The 21,402-nt window shown below is 40.3% G+C and overlaps 1 protein-coding gene and 1 long non-coding RNA gene across 4 annotated transcripts in view; one reads left to right on the forward strand and one right to left on the reverse strand.

The window, feature by feature from the left end:
* LOC120518155 overlaps window positions 1-15,279 on the reverse strand; it is a 30,829-nt gene extending 15,550 nt beyond the window's left edge. For both annotated transcript variants that reach the window (XR_005631186.1, XR_005631187.1), the window contains exons 1-2: window positions 15,156-15,279; window positions 12,179-12,399 (exon numbers count right to left, since the gene is read on the reverse strand). This is a non-coding gene — a long non-coding RNA (uncharacterized LOC120518155). The remainder of the gene's footprint in view (window positions 1-12,178; window positions 12,400-15,155) is intronic.
* A 27-nt stretch (window positions 15,280-15,306) lies between these two features.
* zgc:154055 (uncharacterized protein LOC556036 homolog) overlaps window positions 15,307-21,402 on the forward strand; it is a 61,509-nt gene continuing 55,413 nt past the window's right edge. For both annotated transcript variants that reach the window (XM_039740773.1, XM_039740774.1), the window contains exon 1: window positions 15,307-15,761. In XM_039740773.1, the coding sequence (XP_039596707.1) occupies window positions 15,538-15,761 (224 nt within the window). In that variant the 5' untranslated portion in view covers window positions 15,307-15,537. The remainder of the gene's footprint in view (window positions 15,762-21,402) is intronic.

Here is a 21,402-nt window from a genome sequence, read left to right on the forward strand (position 1 = left end):
GTGGCAACACACTGTGCCAGTGTATGCTTCCCAACCTGACCTGAACTGAGAAAGACAAAAGGCATTAGGCAACAGCGCCACCCTCTGGAGTTTGGAGTGTAACAGCTATTAAATGAGACCTGAGGTTGTCTCCTAGACACACGTGTGGTATTTTATATATATGGCCAGGATGCCTCGATAATAGGAGGACCGGGGAGAGAGCTTTTTCAGGATATTATCTCCCCGGACCGATAGAGGGCAGCCTCCTTGGCTTGCAGCAGGGCCACGAGTTTGAAGCATGGAAGCTCAGCCCTACTGGTGCCCCTGGCCCATGTGCCTTGTAGACCAACCAGCATCACAACACAGGACTACAGTTACTGAATCTTATTGCTTCTAAGGATGTCAAACTATATGATTAGGAATTGGAGGGGATTAGATGACTGATTACAAACTTCACTCATGCCCTTTCATCACATTTCCCAAACTTGTATAATGCAAGGTTGATTCACTTTAGCAGCCATTCAGTGTGGAGGACACTGGAAAAGAAGCGAAGTATCTTGTGAAAGTATCATGAAATATCACATAAGCATCTGCACTGGCACTAAAGTCTCCTCTATTTGCACAGTCCAAAACACTTGCTTTTTTTTTGGTTTTTCACTCTTTGTGTGCATCACACTTCTCAGTTAAACACTCACTGGTTGTTAAGTCTGGCAGACACAAAAGTCCATCCCTAGGATTTACAACTTAATGCAAGTAAATCCAACCAGTCTGATTTTGTCATCACGTGTCACAGAGGCTGGTAGGCACTATGACCGAGATGCTGGGTGTATCACACACCGGGATACTGTAGATGATGACATTCGTGCTCTGCAACTTTCTGCAACTTGCTGTGCTTTTCATATGATTATGTAAATGAACACAACAACTAAAAACTGTAGGAGAAGTCATGCACTGCGACAATGATCTAATGAATTAAAATTTCCATTCATGGGTGGTTCCTTTTTCGTGTCTGCTGTTGAGTTAGTCTCTTAAATAAGACAAAAGTGTTTGAATAAAAAAGCATGAAAGTTAGGGTTAGATTGATAGAAAATGAAACACTGCATTCCATTAGCAGTGTGCCAGTTCAATGTAGGGCACACTCACATTAATAAAGTATAATGTCTCACACCAGTTATAATTTTACCTCACAAAGATATCGCTTTGAGACCTGAGTGGAAAACAAATAACCTAGAAGTAAACCTGTACAAAGACAATGAAAACATACAGACTATGGTTTGACTGAGGATTCTGGAAATGACAGCACTAACCTAATGCACCACCCATTTTGATTAGTCAGCATCTCTCTCTCCAATAAAAATAAGGACTGCATTATCTGTTGATTAACACTGAAAGTTACCTTTTAGCAACAGATTATTTCCTCCTCATCCATTCATAAATATTCCACTGCTTAATTTGAATGCCAGAAACTGCAAATTAATCTTACTCCTTTTGTCTATACAGAACAAAAGGTAATAAGTAAAAAAAAAAAAAAAAGACCTAAATTCAAAGTTTAATATCAAAACGAAATGTTCTGCAACATCTTGGATGATGAATCTGTGATACCACAATATAACAAATGAGAAGATTTCATAATTTTCTTGGTGCGGGTGTCTCAGAGTCGTTCTACATTTTATTCCACACGCCAGTTCCAGTCCTCTGTTGCTATTTCAAGTACAAGTTTATTTTATTTTTGTAGAGGCTCTGTTTAGACAATTACTTGGGCTGGAGAAAAAATTGTGAACACTGCACGTTAGTCAAGATGCCATTTAAAGTTGGCAGAGTGCTTAGCAGCAAACCGTTATGTTGTGAAATAAATTTAAAGTGGTGAAATTGCTCCCCCTGGTGAATGTGAAGGTGCATTGCTGACCACCAGTATACCTCACATGAGCAAACGAACGTAGGGAAGAGTGTCAGTCTGGCTCCTGAAAGACATGCCTTAGATGGTTATTGTTCAAGTTCTAGTTTATTGTCATATGTCTGATCAACAGGAGCTACATCACCAACACCAATGCCATGATTCAAGTGCATTTTTTATTGCACAATTGAACTTAATATTGCAGCCGATTAGTCAAGAGAAATGCAAGAGTCACTTGCAGAATAAACAACAAAGTTAATAGATTCACAATACAAAATGGCCTTCAGTGATTATTTTATCTTTTATAATGAGTGAGGCAATTACAGTACTCGGTTCAAGTAGAAGACTACAAAACTACATCAGAAAGCAAGCCTAAGACAAAAGGAGAGCATCCCATTTAGTTTAACAATGCATTTAAACACATTATGGGATAGGGTTCAAAAAAGTAAATGACCGCTTTGTGCACAAGGATGCCAGATTACACAACCATCCACAACTCCATGATGACATTTCTGCACAGTTTCACTTTTCTAAAGTGTCACAAGCTCACCTCTTCTTTCTGACAGCCAATAATGTGTGGCCTGCCAGAGACAGTGTTGTACTAATGCTTTCCTGGTGGGCAAAGTTAAGTCACAAAACTTTTTTCTTGTTTACATTTTGTTGTTGTATGTAAAACATGTGACAGACAAATCTCTCTTCTGTTTACGAGGTTCAGAACAGCCACGTTCCTTATGTCTCGTAGCTGCATCCTATGCATTGTACTTCCAGCTGAGAGCTCATTGGTTCTCAATTCTTATTCACACAGAGTCCACCCCTACGACTTAATTGTTGGTGGTCTCAGAAGTGCACCGCGGCTGCCTTCAACTTTCAAAGATTATGGAGATGAACACTGAGACTGAAAATGTCTGGAAAAGACATGTAATGTAACATGGCCTTTACACACACACACACATCCCAGCCACACAGAGGCCAGTCTGAAATCCCCAATTAACCCAATCTGCATGTTCTTGCAAACACTGGTGCAAATATGGAGTAGGCAGAGGAAAGCCTATGCAGGCCCAGAGAGAACATGCAAACACCACCAAAACATAGCATATGACAGGCACCATAAACCAAGAGCACTAACCACTAAGCTGCAGTTTCATCGTGTTCATTGATTTAAGTTTCTTAGTGAGTTTGAAATGACAGAATGAATATTAGCAAATAGCATTTACTGCCCATTAGCTTAGAACAGCATGGCGATAAACAAGCACAGTGGCTTCAATTGGATTTTGCAGATGTTATGATCAGAAGCAGTCTGGCAAATTATTATTGTGAACTCCTGCTTTTTCTTACAGTCCTATTTATCTTTGGATTCATAATAAACCTCGATCCATTTGTTATCAAACCACCTTGGTCTTTTTCAGGATGCCTGAACTGGATACAAGTGACACACATAATTATATTATACTAGCAAAATACCCGTGCTTCGCAGCAGCGAAATACTACCTTAAAATTTTTATTAAGAAAAAAAGTAAACATTTTTAAACTGAGAGAAAATATACAAAAAATGATTTGTTAAGGATCTCTTTGTATACCACATTGTCAGTTCGGCCCTCCGGTTGTAATATGACCAAGCTGTGCGCTGAGCTTACTCTTGAGCATGCAACATACAGTTGGCCATGTGAAAAGCAATCCTGTCTCAAATCAATGCCAACCTTTTGTAGGGTTTGTCCCTGAGACTTATTAATTGTCATTACGAAGCAGAGCCTTACTGGAAATTGAAGACGTTTGAATTGAAATGGGAGACTAGATGGTATAACGGGGATGCAAGGAATAAAAACTCTCTCACCTGAGCCACTGCCAGTAAAAATAGTTTCCTCAATTAGGTTGTTTTGCAGACATGTGACCTGAAGTCTCGTGCCGTTACAAAGTTTTGGTGGCTGTAAGTTTCTCAGTAACATTATTGGTGCCTCAACCTTCAAAATGAGATTATGCTCAGGAGTCCCTTTAGGATTTAGAGTATTGAGAAACTCTACCGCATAGTGTACCGCGTCTTTCACTTCTACAACTGAATCAACAGACTGATATGTTTTCGGTTGTGAAGGTAGTTCTTGAAGTAAAATGTGGTTTATAGTCATAGTCATGTCATTTTTTTGGTGTCAGGATAGCTCTCTCCCTCAACCATGACGCATCGTTTTGGTGGAGATTTCGTAGATTGGGGTAAACATTGTGAAGAAGGCTTTGTAAGGTATTCACAATGAGACAGAGATTTGTAGGAATATTTATTTTACGATTTTCTTGTATGAAGGTGCCATTACCTATACTCATCAGAAGAGCAGAGAATTCCCCGGCTTTTTTGTCACCTTTCAAATGAACTCTCATGTTTATTCTTAAAGTAACAACATTGATTTGTGGCCATAGGTATGAAGACTTCAGAGATGCTTTAACTTCATCAGCGCGTGTTCCTCTGGTCACGACTGGTAGGGTTTGGCAGAAGTCTCCAGCCAGCAACACTGTCAAGCTTCCCATAAGTTTGTTGGTGTTTCAGAAGTTTTGGAGGGTCCTGTCTAAAGCCTCAACACCTCCTCTGTGTGCCATAGTGCATTTATCCCTGACAATGTCGCAGCACTTCAGCCATGTTGCTCTGCTTTGATATGTTACACATGGGGGATTCAGTATGGTTGAGGTTCAGAGGCAGCTTGAAAGCTGAATGAGCAGTTCTGCCACCCTCAAGAAGAGTTGCAGCAATGCCAGAAGAAGCCACAGCTATGGCAATGTTACGTTTTGCTCGGATTTTCGCAAGGAGAAGGCTTATTAGGAATATCTTACCAGTTCCTCCTGGAGCATCAAGGAAGAACACTGTGCCAGTGGCCGAGACAACGCTGCTCATGACTTGCTCATAAACTGACTTTTGGTCACTATTTAGCAACAGCTTGTTATTTGTGACTATATTGGCCAATTGCAAGGTGTTGTAAGATGTCTCTTTCAAGTACTCGGGATTTGACGTAAGTTGTGCCAGTTCTCTGAAAGGTGAAAGCAAACTGTAATGATGAAGAGATTGACTTCCTAATAGCAATTACGTAGTTTTCAAGCAACTGTAGACACTTGTTATAGATCAAATGTAACCACTGGTGGACTTCTGTTCGTATATAATCTCTTTCAGTCTGTCTCCTAACATCTTCTGCTATGCTGTGTTTATGTTTTTCCCATAGGTTTAAGGGGTTTTCCATTTGGCAGAACACCAGCATGACAGCAAACAGTTCACAGATCTTTTGAGGTGAGCGAGACAGAGCAGCTTCCTGTAGAGCATGGGTGGGCAAAGTCATTCCTGGAGGGCTGCAGTGGCTGCAGGTTTTTGTACAAACCCAGTTGCTTCACAAAGAAGCCCTTATTGCTCAAGTAACACTTCTGCTTCATTTTCGTTGTCTCACTCGTTTCGATTTTGCACCCTTACTGCTTATTTTAGTCTTAAACAGCTGTAGTCTTGGTTTTTAATCACCCCTTATTAGCAATCAGCTGCAAATGACAAAAGAAATTCAGCATTTCTCCATTAAGCTTGTTTCCATTTACACCTGCATGTGTTTATCATGCACTATTTGGTTTAATTAAATACTTGCAAAGAAAATGAAGAGATAAAAGTGAATGACTGAGAATTACTCAGAATTACTAGAAAGGAAAAAATATCTAGGATATGAGAATGACCTGACATAGCAGAGTTAAAGCACTAAAGAGCCCTGAAATTAAATAATTGACAAGGATTTTTTTTTAATTAAGCAACTGGGTTGGAACAAAAACCTGCAGCCACTGCGGCCCTCCAGGAATGACTTTGCCCACCCCTGAGGTAGAGTCTCGTCCCAGTTGATATCGTCATGTAAAAAACCGAGTGCCCTGCAGGCCGACTTATAGGTCGGATGTAGGACACCATCAACTGTTCTGAGATACTTCGTCATTTTAATTTTGCATTGTAAATACTGCCAGGTCACTTCCCTTGTTAACATATTTGAAGATGTATTTGATCAATTTTACTGAATTGTAAAATTCGACATTGATGTGAGCATTGAAGAAGTGGGACAGCACAGGACTATAAGGGACCACCCATCTGTTGTCGATATCTACTCCTTTGATGTTAATTGTATGACCTTCATCAGCAGGTGCACGCCGGCGGTACTGAGGGTAACCATCTTCTCCAGTCTGAGTTTCTGAGATGAACGGATGCGGGTACTTCTTACTGCATATTCTGTTGATCATGCAGGGTGAGTTGATATTATGAGGTCTACATGGGCCGTGAATCATGGTGGATTTTACTATTTTGTGGAGGGCAGGGTCAATCTGTCGATCAGGAATTTCCGCAAGGATGACTTGATCGATGACAGCTGGTTTAATCCTATTCTTTAGCCACAACAGAATGTGTGCATGGGGAATACTTCGCTTTTGCCACTCTATGGTGTACATGTAGCAATTTGTACAGCCGAAAATATTACTCTTCATGAGCAAGTCTATCATTTTGCGAATCATGAGATGAAATACATGACTGATAAGGTCGTGGCGATCATGAGGTTTTTGACATGGAAGGAGAACTTCAGTGATGTCAGTCCATTTAGGATTGCAAGTAAATGTGATGAATAAGTCAGGGCGGCCATAATGACGTACATATGTTATTGCGTCTTGTGTACACTCATGCATATGGCGAGGTCCTCCAGTGAAGGACGATGGTAATATCACAGCTTGACCAAGTTCTATTAAATCGTTTTTGTCAATTGCATCTTTTAAGTGAATGTAATTTTCAGCTTGTAGTTTTTTCTGATTTAGTCTGATATAATTTAGTCTTTCAGATTCAATTTTTGTGTACATATCAACTAAAAACTGATTTAATAAAGTTCGGAAGAAAAGGATAGTATTATCATGATGTTGTCTAATCATAAGCCGGTATGAATAGAAGTTTGCTGCAGAGATGGTTTTCTTCATAGGTAACTTACTGGCAGCATGAACTTGAGGAATAGACACAGAATAGCCATCTTCACCATAGCAGAGCATGAGGGGATATTGAAGGGCATAATAGGATCTGTGGGTTTCCTTAATGCGTTGCAGTTTATTGTCTCTGGTTTTCAAGACAATATCCCCATTGTCGAACGTTTGCCCAACGATGACAACACCAACTTGACGAACTGTGGGTTAATTAAATCTGCCTTTGTGTGCATGTAATGTTTTTTTGTCGGCGTGAATGACTTCTTTGAAGTCTTTGTCTTCATTTGAAATACTGTCCATTGCGGAGTGGAAGTCCTGGATGTAAGTGTTACAATCATGCAGCATTTTTTGTAATTGCTTTACCAGGGGTATGTTAACTCCAGAAACATTAGCGCAGTGCATTTGTGCTTCCTTTTCATCGTCCCCGACGAAATAAATTTGCAAATATTTATGTTCCTCAGTCGGCATAGGTAAAGACTGCCAATCAAGTGATACACTTGTCCCTGAACTTTAAATGAAGGCATAAAATTTCCCTCAACGATTTGGATAGCACCAAATGACATCATTTGAAATGCGCTGTTGTACTTTCAAATGTTGTTCAAGAAATGCTCACTTTGAGGATGTTCGCCATTTAATAGGCCCTCAAGAAGGTCAGGAAGCTTACATAAAGTACTGAGAGAGACTTTACCACCGTTACAGCACAAACCAGGATACTCGCATTTCCACTTATGAGCTTGACAATAGTCACAGTGAACATTCATGGATCCAATGTGTACAGTTATGTCAGATTCATGATGTATGTTTGGGTCGTACGCAAATCCACAATCGGCTTTTTTGAGCCAAATCTGTTGTTTTTGTATGAGCTGCTTTTCATTATTGGGATTGTACCTAGAAACAGAAGCTCTATTAACTTGTGGATTTGCCTCCAAGTATTTAGCGACAGCGTCTCTATGAACTTGTGGATTTGCTTGCGAGTATTTAGCGACAGCATCTCTATGAACTTGTGGATTTGCTTGCGAGTAGTTAGCGACAGCGTCTCTATGAACTTCCGTCTCGCTGCATCAGAAAATGTACCACGACGTCAGCTTTTGAGAGTTGAAACATTCATAAACATCAAAGAGTCCACTACTCAAATCGTCACCTGTGAATCTAAGATGTTTAAGAGGCATTGACGGTTCTCCAAAGGTGTAAAATATTTGGCCATTTCAGTACACTTGAAAGTGACAACTGAACAATTCAGCGGCAGCCATCAACTCACATGCAGAAGCATAGGTGAAGGGCTTAAGCATATCAGTCTTATAATGCTCCTGTTTAATATAATTATCTCCTGTACCGTCATCAGTCCACACCTTGAACCTGTCCCAGTCATTCAATACATAAGACACAATGTTCCTCCGGATATCAAAAGTGAGCCTGATATGTCCGTGCAATATGTAACAAAGAGAATGGAAAAGGCAGGTGCCATCTCCGGGCATGGAAACCACTCGGTAAGTGATAGTTCTTTAGTTATCACCTCGATAGACATGTTAATGGAGGTACGGTTGGAACAATAAAGGAAATGAGTACCTGACCAGTAAACTAAGTCTAAAATACCTACACAATAACTATTATAATCATAATAAACGAACAATAAAACAGAGGAGAAGCCATGGATTAAATAAAAAAGCAGCTTCCGTGGCGAACCAAGGAAGGGAATGAAGAGACCGCAGCGAAGGATGGCCTTATATGGGCATACAGTCAGCCAAAGAAGGGAATCAAGAAATAACTATAATCGTAATAAACGAACAATAAAACAGCGGAGAAGGCGCGGATTAAATAAAGGAAATAGGTACCTGAACAGTAAACTAAGTCTAAAATACCTACACAATAACTATAATGATCGTAATAAACGAACAATAAAATAGCGGAGAAGCTGTAGATTAAATAAAAAGGCTGCTTCCGTGGCAAACCAAGGAAAGGAATGAAGAGACCGTAGCGAAGGACAGCCTTACAGTATATGGGCAGGCAGTCAGCCAAAGAAGGGAATCAAGAAATAACTATAATCGTAATAAACGAACAATAAAACAGCGGAGAAGCTGGGGATTAAATAAAGGAAATGGGAACCTGAACAGTAAAATAAGTTTAGAATACCTACACAATAACTATAACAATCGTAATAAACGAACAATAAAACAGCGGAGAACCCATGGATTAAATAAAAAGGCTGCTTCCTTGGCGAAGCAAGGAAAGGAATGAAGACACCGCAGCGAAGGATGGCCTTATATGGGCAGGCAGTCAATTACGTGAGAGGCGTGGGGATGGAGGATTCAATATAGGCAGGCAGGCAGCCAAAGAAGGGAATCAAGAGACCGGAGCGACGGACGGCCTTATATGGGCAGGCAGTCAATTACGTGGGAGGTGTGCTGATGGAGGACGCAACTCTCCAACTCCGCCTCACACGGTGACTGAGCAGCAGGCTATGGACGTATATATGTACGTAAGTAGGATTCAGTTATGACCGTTACGCATAGAATTTTGAAATAAAACTTGCCTAACTTTTGTAAGTAAGCTGTAAGGAATGAGCCTGCCAAATTTCAGCCTTCTACCTACACGGGAAGTTGGAGAATTAGTGATGAGTGAGTGAGTCAGTCAGTCAGTCAGTCAGTGAAGGCTTTGCCTTTTATTAGTATAGATTACTAGATGTACCCCATGGCTTTCCCCACATTGTAATGAAACAGGAAAAACTTTAAAAATCAATAGACGTTGGCACTGCATCTGATCATGTTCAGCTCTGATGGCAAAGCATTCCCCAAATGGGGAGAAAAGCACATGGCCGTAATATCTCTGGCAATTAGCAGCTACCCTCTAAAACACATGAAGCTCTGATCTGTCTCTCAAAAATGTCAAACGTAACTCCTTAACAATCTGTAAATGATCATGTCTGTTTAACAAACAGGTATCGCTAGCTAAGCGGAGGCAAGGTGCACTCCAACACGTGGCGAGACGTAGACCAACTCGAACAGAGGCTGGCGAGTAAATGAGGAAGGCTTTTGAAAACCCTGGAGCACAGGTGTCAAACTCTGGTCCTGGAGGGCCACAGTGGCTGCAGGTTTTCATTCTAACCATCTTCTTAATTTGTGACCAGTTTTTGCTGCTAATTACCTTCTTTTGCCTTCATTTTAATTAACTTGACTCAGGCCCCTTAGTTGCTTCCTTCTTCTTAATTAGCAGCCAAACAATAACGAGACACAAAACAAGAATCCATATGTGCCAAAATATGTGAAAATAAAGAAAGATGGAGGTCTCAGTTAGGCTGATCTCTCAGCTCACCAAAACATTGTGAGGGTGGTCTTAGAAAAATCAACAGTTCTGGAAATGTCTGTTGTGGCAGAATGAGAGCACCAACAAGCCATGGAATTAAATAAAGAGTTTAATTTAATTTAATTTAATTTAATTTAACAGCAAGAATCTGCTTCTCATTGTGAAACTGGTTGGAGTCTGATTTAGCTGGTCATTTGTTGGCTCATTTCATGGCTCATTTCTGTTTGGCTGCCATTTAATGAAGGAAGGAATCAATTCAGAGGACCGAATCCTTAAGGACAGGGCTATTAAAATGAAGGGAACAGGAGTTAATTAGCAGTGAAAACTGGTCACTGATTATGAAAAGGGTTAGAATGAAAACCTGCAGCTACTGCGGCCCTCCAGGCCTGGAGTTCAACACCCCTGCCTTGGAGCAACTGCTCGAAATGAGCAATCCCCACGTGTCTTTAATCTGGAGCTGAAAGGAGATCTAAATGGGCAGATCTAAGAGCACGGCCTGAGGTGTACTGTTAGAGGAGGTTTGTAATATACTGGGGAGCCTGACCGTGCAGAGCTCTGGAAGTAAGAACCAGAATTTTGAACTGGATCCTACATTCCACTGGGATCCAATGAAGAAAGCGTAAAATTGGGGAAATGTGGGTCCATTTGTATGAGCGTGTTAAAAGTCTGGCAGCTACATTTGGACAGTTTGTAGTAGAAACAAACCAACTCTGTTTAGATAGGTAAAGACACACAATAATTAAGATAGGATGAGATGGAAGCAAGGATAAGTATTTATTTCCATCTCAGCCCTGGTAACAACAGATCTGATCTTGGATACATTTCTTAAAATGTAAAAAGCAACTATGACTGAGACACCTGACATGTGCAACAAAACTTAGAGACTGATTAATTATGACACCTAGATTATGTAGGGATGCATGAGAAGAGGTGGAGATGGTCGGAAGTTTTTGAGAAATTGGCAGGTGCAGACCTGGAGGTGCAAACCTTAAAACCTCAATTTTCTGCGTTTTTAACTTTAAGTATTTGGCAAGTAGCCGATTATTGACTTCCTTCAAACAGTAGACAAAGGAAGACAACTTGTACAGTTCCTTTGCCTTAAAAAGAACAATAAAGCTAAATATCGTCAGCGTAAAAATGGTGGGAGATACCATGAAAAGAATTGATCACTTGTGCTAGAGCAAGCATATACAGTGAAAACAAGATGGGTCTAAGGACAGATCCTTGGGCACCCCACAAGTCAAAGAAGCAGAAACAGAAGTATACTCACCTGCAGAGATGGAGAAACTCCTATCAGATAAATATGAGCTAAACCAAGCCAAAGTTTTGGCACAAGAATGAAAATATATTTCATGTTTGCAGCACAAGAAATATTACATATATAGAATTACACCAGTCTGTTCTATGCTGTTCAATAAACAAGAACGTAATTGTATAAATAAATCCAGTATAAAAGTTTTTTTTTCTAGACAATATATGGAATGTACAACTATTTAAAACTACTGCCTTTCTTATATCACTTTATTCATCCAACCATTCATTGTCAAAAACAAAGGAATGCAGTACAAGGTAATGAGAATCAGAGATCAAGATGGCAGCAGCAGGTACAAGACAAGACCCAGCCATTGTCAGTGTAGCAGACCATTACTGAGTACGGTCGCTCACACCCACACACACATACGCATGCGCACACCCACACACATTTAATCAGACATACATGGTATACATATATGAAGAAACCAGAACATCCAGAGAAAATAACCTTGGAGAGAACACGACCACCAGACAGTGATTTAGCTGGGAGTTGAGCACAGTCATCTGGCAGCCATTCTAACCACTTTGCCCCTATTTTAGTCTAAATTCATTTTATTCTGGTTCAGTTTCAAAGTGTTGCAGGGTGTTGTGCACACTTACAAATAATTTACAGTTAAAATAAAATCAAACATCATGCACTATGTAGAAAGAAATACAGAGTTGCTTCTTTGCTTATGTTTTTTAATTTGGCCTTGGCCAACTGATGTCTCCTTGAACATTCTGTAAAGCATTACTCCAACATACCTCTGGATCTGAGACCAAGTGGGCATCCTTATCGTTAGCAACAGTGGAATTTCTGGCATACAGATGCGGTCAAAAGTGGCACAGGTATCCCAAGAAGCCATCCAAAGAGGAAATGTATGCAATTAAAGTGACTTTTTGAAGTGAAGACAGGACTCTTGACCAATAAATGGCAGGCAGATCTTCAAGTCTTCATTAAAGTGGAGCTCTTCTTTCTCTCCAGTCTGCATGAAAGTATGAAATTAAAAGTTTTCTCAGCCATCACTACAAAGTACACGGGGTAAGTAACATTATATATATAAATGTTTGGGATGAGTAATGTTGACATGCCACTGAGTGTCAGGTTTAATTTTTAAGGGTTTGATGGATCCAAGATGAAGAAATAAACTGAAAGTGAGTACACAATTCCATTGCAATTGTTCTGAAGAACAACTTAACCAATTCAAGAATGAGGACAATGAAAGACTGTCTCAAGAGTATAGATTACTGCTGGAAAGGACAACAGTCAAGTGCAGGATGTATTTAAAAGCAGACACACATATGAATCACACAGAGAAGATTCAGAGTCACTGATCAGTCTAAGAACATATCTTGGGGCTGTAGGAGAACACGTGGAAATTCCACAAGGAGGCAAGTTGGTCAGTATTTGCTGTTATTTGTATGGTACATAATGTCTTTTTAATTTACTTTTAATTGTTTGAACTGCATGAATCATATATGACAACAATATCACAGTACATAAAATTCTCACAGGCACTTTATCAAAGTGAGTGTGTCAAAAAAACCAGGGCATATCTTGGCAATATGGCAGCATCCCACCCTTGTTACTAGTAATTATTCAATTGTTTTCAGTGGATAAACACTATCAATTCAAGATAACACCAAATGAATATGTTTAATTTCTGCAGCATATCATTTCAGTTATGACTTTTACTATACTAGGTGAGCACACAGTATTGTTCATCCATCCATCCATCCATCCATCCATTATCCAATCCACTACATCCTAACTACAGGGTCACGGGGGTCTGCTGGAGCCAATCCCAGCCAACACAGGGCACAAGGCAGAAAACAAACCCCGGGCAGGGCGCCAGCACTCTGTATTGTTTTACTTTTATTTTGATGCCACTTTTTATCATTTTCATTTACGACTATAGCAGGGCAGATAAAGGAGGAACACTTGGAGGCGGAGATTTTTCCTGCCTTGCTTTTTTCTGGTGGGTTGTTCTGGGTAGATTCACAAACCCCTCAAATAAAGTATCATAACGCACTGTGTGACGGCCTTGTGATGTTCTTTATACTAGATACCAGCTATTAGGAATTGTCACTCACAAGACTCTCAGCCTTACATTTACCATACAATGCAGGAAAGATGAAAGACCTTTATACAAAATAGAAGAAATGAAAATCCTTTTTTCACAAGTACTTAAATATTCTCAAAACTCTACTCGGCCATCCCAACTTTATATGCTGTTGTCAAAATTAGATTGCATTTCGGAATCCTGATACTGGGAAGACACAACGATTGGTAGTTTGCAGTCCAGCTATTTTTGTAATCGTTTACCTTCAGTGAAAAGCATTGATTTTTTTTAAATCATAGTTAAGTTTAATTTGATATCAAATTCAGAAATATCCAACTGTGCATTTTAGTTGCCTAAGAATTTTTAAATATGCCTTTTGGGAGTGAGAGTGTGACTGTGTGTGTGTAAATGCCCTTTGATGGAATGGTGCCCTCAACAGAATTCACTTCTGCCATGTGCTCATTGTTGCCTGGACAGGCACCACACCAACCCCTGCCACCTTGAATTAACTTAAGCAGATTTCAGAATGTTATGTTATGTTATATTATGTTAAGACAGCTGTCTGGAACTGTTACCATTTTTTAATTTCCTTATCCACTGAAAATACATATTGAGGACCTTAATTGTTCTCTTAATTGTATTGCTTACTCTGAGGGCAGCATGGTGGCACAGTGGTAGTGCTGCTGCCTCGCAGTTAGGAGACCCAGGTTCGCTTCCCAGGTCCTCCCTGCGTGGAGTTTGCATGTTCTCCCTGTGTCTGCATGGGTTTCCTCCCACAGTCCAAATACATGCAGGTTAGGTGGATTGGTGATTCTAAATTGGCCCTAGTGTGTGTTTGTGTGTGTCCTGTGGTGGGTTGGCACCCTGGCCGGGATTGGGTCCTGCCTTGTGCCCTGGGATTGGCTCCAGCAGACCCCCGTGACCCTGTGTTTGGATTCAGCGGGTTAGAAAATGGATGGATGCTTACTCTGAAGCTCTGAACTCTGAAGCTATTATTTTCAAAAATGCTTAGGAAAGAATGGGCAGTCAACCACCTTAGAGTTTCACGCATCCATCATCACATATATTTCAGGGGCCAATTCATCTAACTATCCACCCATCTATTTTCTAAACCCTCTTTATCCTGATCAGGGTCGCAGGGCAGCTGGAGCCAATCCCAGCAGTCATCAGGGGAAAGGCATGAACAATACTTGGACTGGGCACCAGTCTAGTGCAGGTTGAACACTGACACACACATGCACACACGCACTAGGGCTACTTTAGCAATGCCAATTCGCCTTAGCACAGCAGTGAATTCACTATTAAGAGGATGAAGGTAAATTCCCATTTTTGAAAAAACCGTTATATTGGTAATTTGCAGTTGGATGATGAAGAAAAAAATGGGTAAAAAACTAAGTTCTAAAATGAATCCCACAAGAATTCAGATTAGCACCCAATAATGCCATCGCCGGAAATAAAAACCAGCAGCCTTTTTTCTCTTGGACAATTCTGGCACATTATGGTGTTGGATATAATGACAGACTGTCTCTGTATGCAGTACGTGGTGACTGGAAATCGCCAATAATACCAGAAGAGACATAAATGCAGTGCTTTGGGTAAGCGCATGTTACTTACAAATCATAAAATCATTTACCCGTTATTTTTCTCGGAGATGTCAGACGTTTTTATTACACACTCACCCGTCCAAAAGGAAGTGAATCGTGCATGTTTTGGAAAGTCCTCCGAGTCTACTCCCGTGGGGTCTAGGAGGTGTGTTCCTCAGTATTTCAGTGAGTTTCTTTATCGACTTATTCACTTCCTACTTTCTGACCACACAAGAAAGCGAAAGATCTCGCCTTTGCTTGATTCGCGAGAGACGATTGGCTGGCAGCGCCTCTTCTGCGCAGTTTACCGCTTCATTCTTTAACTGCGCTCTCTCAGCTCAGGTGGCCACAGGGGCTGTTGACTGTTGTTGTTTTACAGGGTGGACTTACCAATATGGTTCGGCAGACGGATTCATACGTCTGGCGTTAGATCCGGAGCTCTAAATATCCGATGTCGTAAACGCCACTGTAACGAAACATGGAGTTTTCTGAGCACATCAAAACAAGCTATGTGGACAACGTGGTCCTGAGCCGGCCCTTCCGCCCTCCTGTCAAGGGGACCCTGTGCGTGACCAGCCACCACCTATTGCTGTCCAGTCGACAAGAACGTGAACAAGATGCAGATCTGGACCCTGACGAGAAAGATGGGGACACACTAGAGCTCCTACTGCTGCTCAAGGGCATCGATGCTGTGGAGAAAAGGTGAGTGCTACCCTCCCGAATCCCGTGCGCCGCCGGTGAGAACGAGCCAACCTGTAGTCGAGTAGGAGCGCAACCTATCTATCTATCTATCTATCTATCTATCTATCTATCTATCTATCTATCTATCTATCTATCTATCAAGTACGTTTGGACTGAGTTGGTTTGTTAATGCATGGATTTAACATTTTTCAGACTACTGTCTTCAAATCTGCAAGTTTTGCACACACACACATACACATGCACACGCACACACCGTGCATGTACTTTTCGATTGCCACACTCTGCTACTCTCTTTTGTTTTGTTTAATTAATGTGTTTTAGAACAGACATATGCACTTAAAATACTCACACGGGATATGTACTGTAGTTAAAACAAAGAAAACCATATCTTTGAGTATTATTTACTTTGGACTGTGCAAAGCAGGAATTGGGGATGGGTAATGGAAAAAGCAGGATATATGAACGTGACCTCCCTTGTTTGTTTAAAGTTTGTCATTTGCCCACACAAAGTCAATGCAAGCATTTGGCAGAGACAGAGTGACAGCACTGCTGTTGTTTGGGGCTGTGTTCAGTCAGCTGCTCTGCCTGATTGTTACACCCAATTTTAACAATATATAGAGGTGTAAAAGTATTCACATACTTGGTACTGTTCAGTCTTTTTTTTTAAATATCTCTTGTCTTACATGATAATTTGATAATTGTGTAAAAAAAATAGTTTTTATAATGTTAACTAATGTGCATTAGCCTTGACATTTTGAAGCACAATGCTAAATCAAAGTTGACGCTATGCAGTAATATGCTAGTAAATCTTAAACTGCCAGTGAAAATAATAAATACACAAAGAGATAAAATAAATTTGTTAAAACCTTAAGCTTACTGGTGGAGGAATGTTAGCACAATGGTTTGCGCTGCCGTTTCACAGATTCAGCATTGTGTGTTTGAATCGCAGCCCCGTGTGGAGTTTTCATGTTCTCCCCAGGTTGACATAAGCTGTCTTTTCACATCGCCTAAGATGCCTGCACTAGGATAATTGGCCTGTGTGTGTGAGAAGACTCTGTGATGGAGTGATGTCCTCGGCAGGGCTGACACCTTGTAACCCTGATTTGATTTCAGAAGATTCAAGAATGTTACGTTACATTTTTCACCAAAGATGTATGCAGTCTGGATGAAGTCTACAATGAACATAATCCATCCATCCATTATCCAACCCGCTATTTCCTAACTACAGGGTCACGGGGGTCTGCTGGAGCCAATCCCAGCCAACACAGACTGCAAGGCAGGAAACAAACCCCAGGCAGGGTGCCAGCCTACCACAGGGCATGCACACAAATCACAATTTAGGATGGCCAATGCACCTAACTTGCATGTCTTTGGACCGTGGGAGGAAACCAGAGTACCCAGAGGAAACCCATGCAGTCACAGGGAGAACATGCAAACTCCATGCAGGGAGGACCTGGGAAGGGAACCTGGGTCTCCTTACTGCAAGGCAGCAGCGCTACCCACTGCGCCACCATGAACATAATATTTGTCTTTATAAAGAAGGGTTTGGTTGACCATCAGGTGTAATTCATTCGTAAAAAGAAGAATAAAAAGCACCCTAATACCTGTGTTTTCTTCTTTATATATATATATATATATATATATATATATATATATATATATATATATATATATCTTATACATAAACCTTAATGTGTGTGTGTTCTTTATATAATTCCACATCCTACAAAATTTTGCATATATACACCACTTTGTCAAGAAGGGACACAAGACTACTTTGAAGCAAAAACTATTGACCCTGGGATAACCTTGCGGGGTGTGAATGTGTTTTTTTAAAATGAGTTGCTGTATAAGGACAGTGCCATTTCCTAAATTTTGAGCACTGAAATAAATTACATAATTTAATTTGTCTCTGGAGGGTACACATTAAGAAGCACCATTTTTTAAAGTTGGATAGTTCTACTTTAAAGTTACCTACTGGGCCCATGGTGGGTGCAGCTGCTCATATACAGTATGCATATATGAGGATGGCTTCCTGGGTGCACCTAGAATGGGTCTCTTATTTCAGAGAACCTGTGACTTTTCATTGTATTAAGTAAACATAACAAAAAAATAATACAGACTGGGGAGGAGGGAGTCAAAATGATTGCATATGAAACAGCAAGATGCGACCAAGTTGTTATAATTTGTTAAAAAAGCAGGGCAGGAATGACTGTTGAGATTCAAAGCTAGCTTTCTAAATGCTCTGCCACACTTTAAAACAGAAATGATTCTGTGGGCTTTTTTTTCGGTATTTAAAAATAAACAAAATCAGGAAGTTGCAAGAAAAATAGACAAGTTGCTCAATGTCACTCATATCTAATGAAAATGCTGCACACTTGGCCCAAGAGTATAATGTGTCTGACAACTCTTGTCTTCTAAAGGCAAAGTAAAAGCTGCACTCAGCATTGACATTTCCACTGAGTTAATATTTTATTGATATATTTCAGTTTGGAAACTCTTATGTTGTAACTGCTTTGTCGCCGAGTGTGTGTGTGTGTGTGTGCACACAGCAGTAGGCCTTGCTTAACCACTGTTTCAGTTGTACCTGCTTCCTCACACATACATCCTGAAGACTGGAACTGCACACTCGTCCAGTATGAACAAGGCTGAGTATGTGAGTCAGTGTGCCCTGTGGTGGGCTGGTGTTTGTATACCCAGTCCCTTTAAAATCCTGCAACAGGTTCAGGAAAAAAACATTGACTTTAAACCTATGGCTTTAGCTAAGCTAACAGACCATTCATTACATGAAATAACTAATAACAGATGAATATAGATGGCAACACGGTGCTTAGTGATGCCTCATGAATTCAAATCCCTGGCTCGGATGTTTTCTGTATGGAGGTTCCATATTGTATATTCTTCCAATATTCAAGTATGGTAAACTGATTGGAGAGCCCAAGTTAGTCCTGTGGGTGCGTAAACATGAGTGGCACTCCATGCAAGGCTGATTCCTTCCTGGTGCCCAGTGCTATCTAGTAGCCTCTGGTCTGCCACCTCAGATTGGATTAGGTAGGTTTCAGAATGCATGTATGTACTGTCAAATGAAAAGAAAGACACGAGCCAGAAAAAGGTTTGGGGCAGCCTCCTGTACACTTGAAGCCTGCCTGCAAATTTGAAACTTGATTGCACAATAGTATAGATTCGAATCCAGAACAGAACTGCTTTGGATGAGGCAAAGATGCCGGTTTTAAAGTAAGGCAGAGGAAGTGACGTCATCAGGACCAGGTGGAATTTCCTGCAGCTGGTCTGCAGTGGAAAGAGGGGAAGGATTAGCGCACTCTGCCACCCCCTGGTCTGGCGTGGAATTACCCTCATTCGAGCCCTTTAGCTGCCTCCCATGCGCACGTGTGTCATAGTGTGTATGTGTGTGGAAATAGAAATGCAGGACAGCACGGAGGTGCAGTAGTTAGTGTGGATGCCCCAGAGCTCTAATGTCCTGCATTTGATTCCCAGCCTCATCATTGCTTATGTGCCCTTTACCAATTCTTCCCATGTCTGTGAGTTTTTCTTTTCCTCCCCAAATCTCAAAGACACACGTCCGACTAACTGGCAACTCCAGTCTGGCACCGTATAAGAGTGTGTGCAGTGCAATAGACTGGCATGCCATCCAGGGTGGATTCCTGCCTTGCAGCTAACACTACCAGGATTGGCTTAGGCCCCAGCGATGCTAAATTAGATTAGGCAAATTCACAATTGGATGGATGGATTAATATCAAAGAATAGCTTATAGTAGTATTTATTTTTTATTTCACTGTTAAACAATACAGTTAAAGGTTGGCAGAATCATTATTGTTATGTGTAGAGAGTACAATGAAATTCTTACTTGCACATGGTAATCAACGTTCAGCACATCACCATTCTCTGGTGCCATCATTAGTGAGTATATAGTGCATGTATAAAATATTCACCCACTTGTTTTCACAATTCTTTTGTCATACAACACTGAATCACAATTGATTTGTGTTTTATAGTTGTAATTAAAGTTGTAATTAATTTAGAATACTTTTCAGAGAGCGGTTTTCACTTTCACATTAAAGAGTCTTTTTCTGCTGATCAGTGTCAAAAATGCCAAATTAAATCCAATGGGAAGAATTGTTTTCCCTGGTCGAATCTTCATACTTGTATAGCACTGGCATTAAAATATGAGCAGTAATCTTAAAAAGTGAATGGATGGACAGACATTTGTGTTGTCTTCCTGCTAAGTTAATTTGTTCAATTTGTCCGTTGACCTGTGTGAGACCTCTTTGTTCTGTAGTTTCTTTGCCTTTTTATCAATCTGATTAGAAATCTGCAGATCACAATACAAACAGCAGGTTCTGTTCTTTGCCAGATTAAAAGATGACAGAAATAAGCATTTGGAAAGATGAGTACCATTAATGAAAGTTTGGTGTATGTATCATTTTTGTATGTCTCATTAACAAACTTTGGAAACGAGATATCAACAGGCAGGCGGTGTGACTATCAAAGTTAATTCTTAATTTAACTTTCTAGGACACATTTCTCAGAAGTCAGACTCAGAGCCCTTACACATATCCACCTTAATGAAAGGGGTACGTGGCTCTGTTTGGTTGCTATGTCTCTGTCTTTGCAACAGTTTGTACATTGCAAACATTTGTAGTAATAAATTGCACTTCTTTTGTCATTCCAATAGATGGCACATCACAAACATTAACACTGTTTTTACGAATCCCATACCAAATGGCACATAACAGAGACATATGCATTGCATTTGTCATTCCAACAGATGGTGCATCGCAGACATTTGTAGTAATGCATTTCATGACCACAGATGTCTCTGATGCTCTATCTGTTGGAATAACAAGTGCAATACATTTTATTACTACATGCATTACAAAATACATTCCAATAGGTGGTGTGCTGAAAACACTATTGCTGAGGTCTATGTTGAGTACTTAGATTTCAAACCATCTTAGACAGGTAGCACAGCCAGTTTAGAAATATGAAACAATAATAGGTAAAGTACAAAACCATAACATATTTTCTTAGGGAAGGATGCTTGTTTAGGAATGGCATCCTATCCAGGGTCGATTCTTGCCTTGCAGCAAATGCTGCTGAGATAGGCCCTTGTCTTCTGTAATCATTAAATGCATAACCTGGTTAGATAATGGATGGATAGATTGCTAAACATATCTTGAAATATAACAGAATTTAGGAGTACAAGACAAATGACGTTAACAAGACATAGAAGACAGAAAAACAAAAATCCAGTGTTTTAGAAGAAACTAAACCTCTGGGGGCCCTGGAGTGCCATGTGGCCTTTGGGTTCATTGAAGCCTGGTAATGTTTTACTGCACAAATCCAGTTCATACCTTTACAGGTCTCACACCATCCGTGATTGCTATGATGTGTCCCGTTAGTGATTTTTTTTATCCATTTGTTTAAAAAGCTGAAACATTTCCCACCATTGTGTGGTTGTGACTAAGGCAGTCAATCTGTCAGCACCCCAAATACTAAAATATGTATCTCTGGAGGATGTTTTGTTTTAAGTAATAAGCATTGTTTGTTATTGAAGACAAATGCAAACTGCTCATTGAAATTGCTTTAGACAGGAAGGTTAGAGTATTATTATTATTATTAT

Source organism: Polypterus senegalus, chromosome 17 (genome assembly GCF_016835505.1).
Source record: "Polypterus senegalus isolate Bchr_013 chromosome 17, ASM1683550v1, whole genome shotgun sequence".
Classification (NCBI taxonomy): Eukaryota; Metazoa; Chordata; class Cladistia; order Polypteriformes; family Polypteridae; genus Polypterus; species Polypterus senegalus.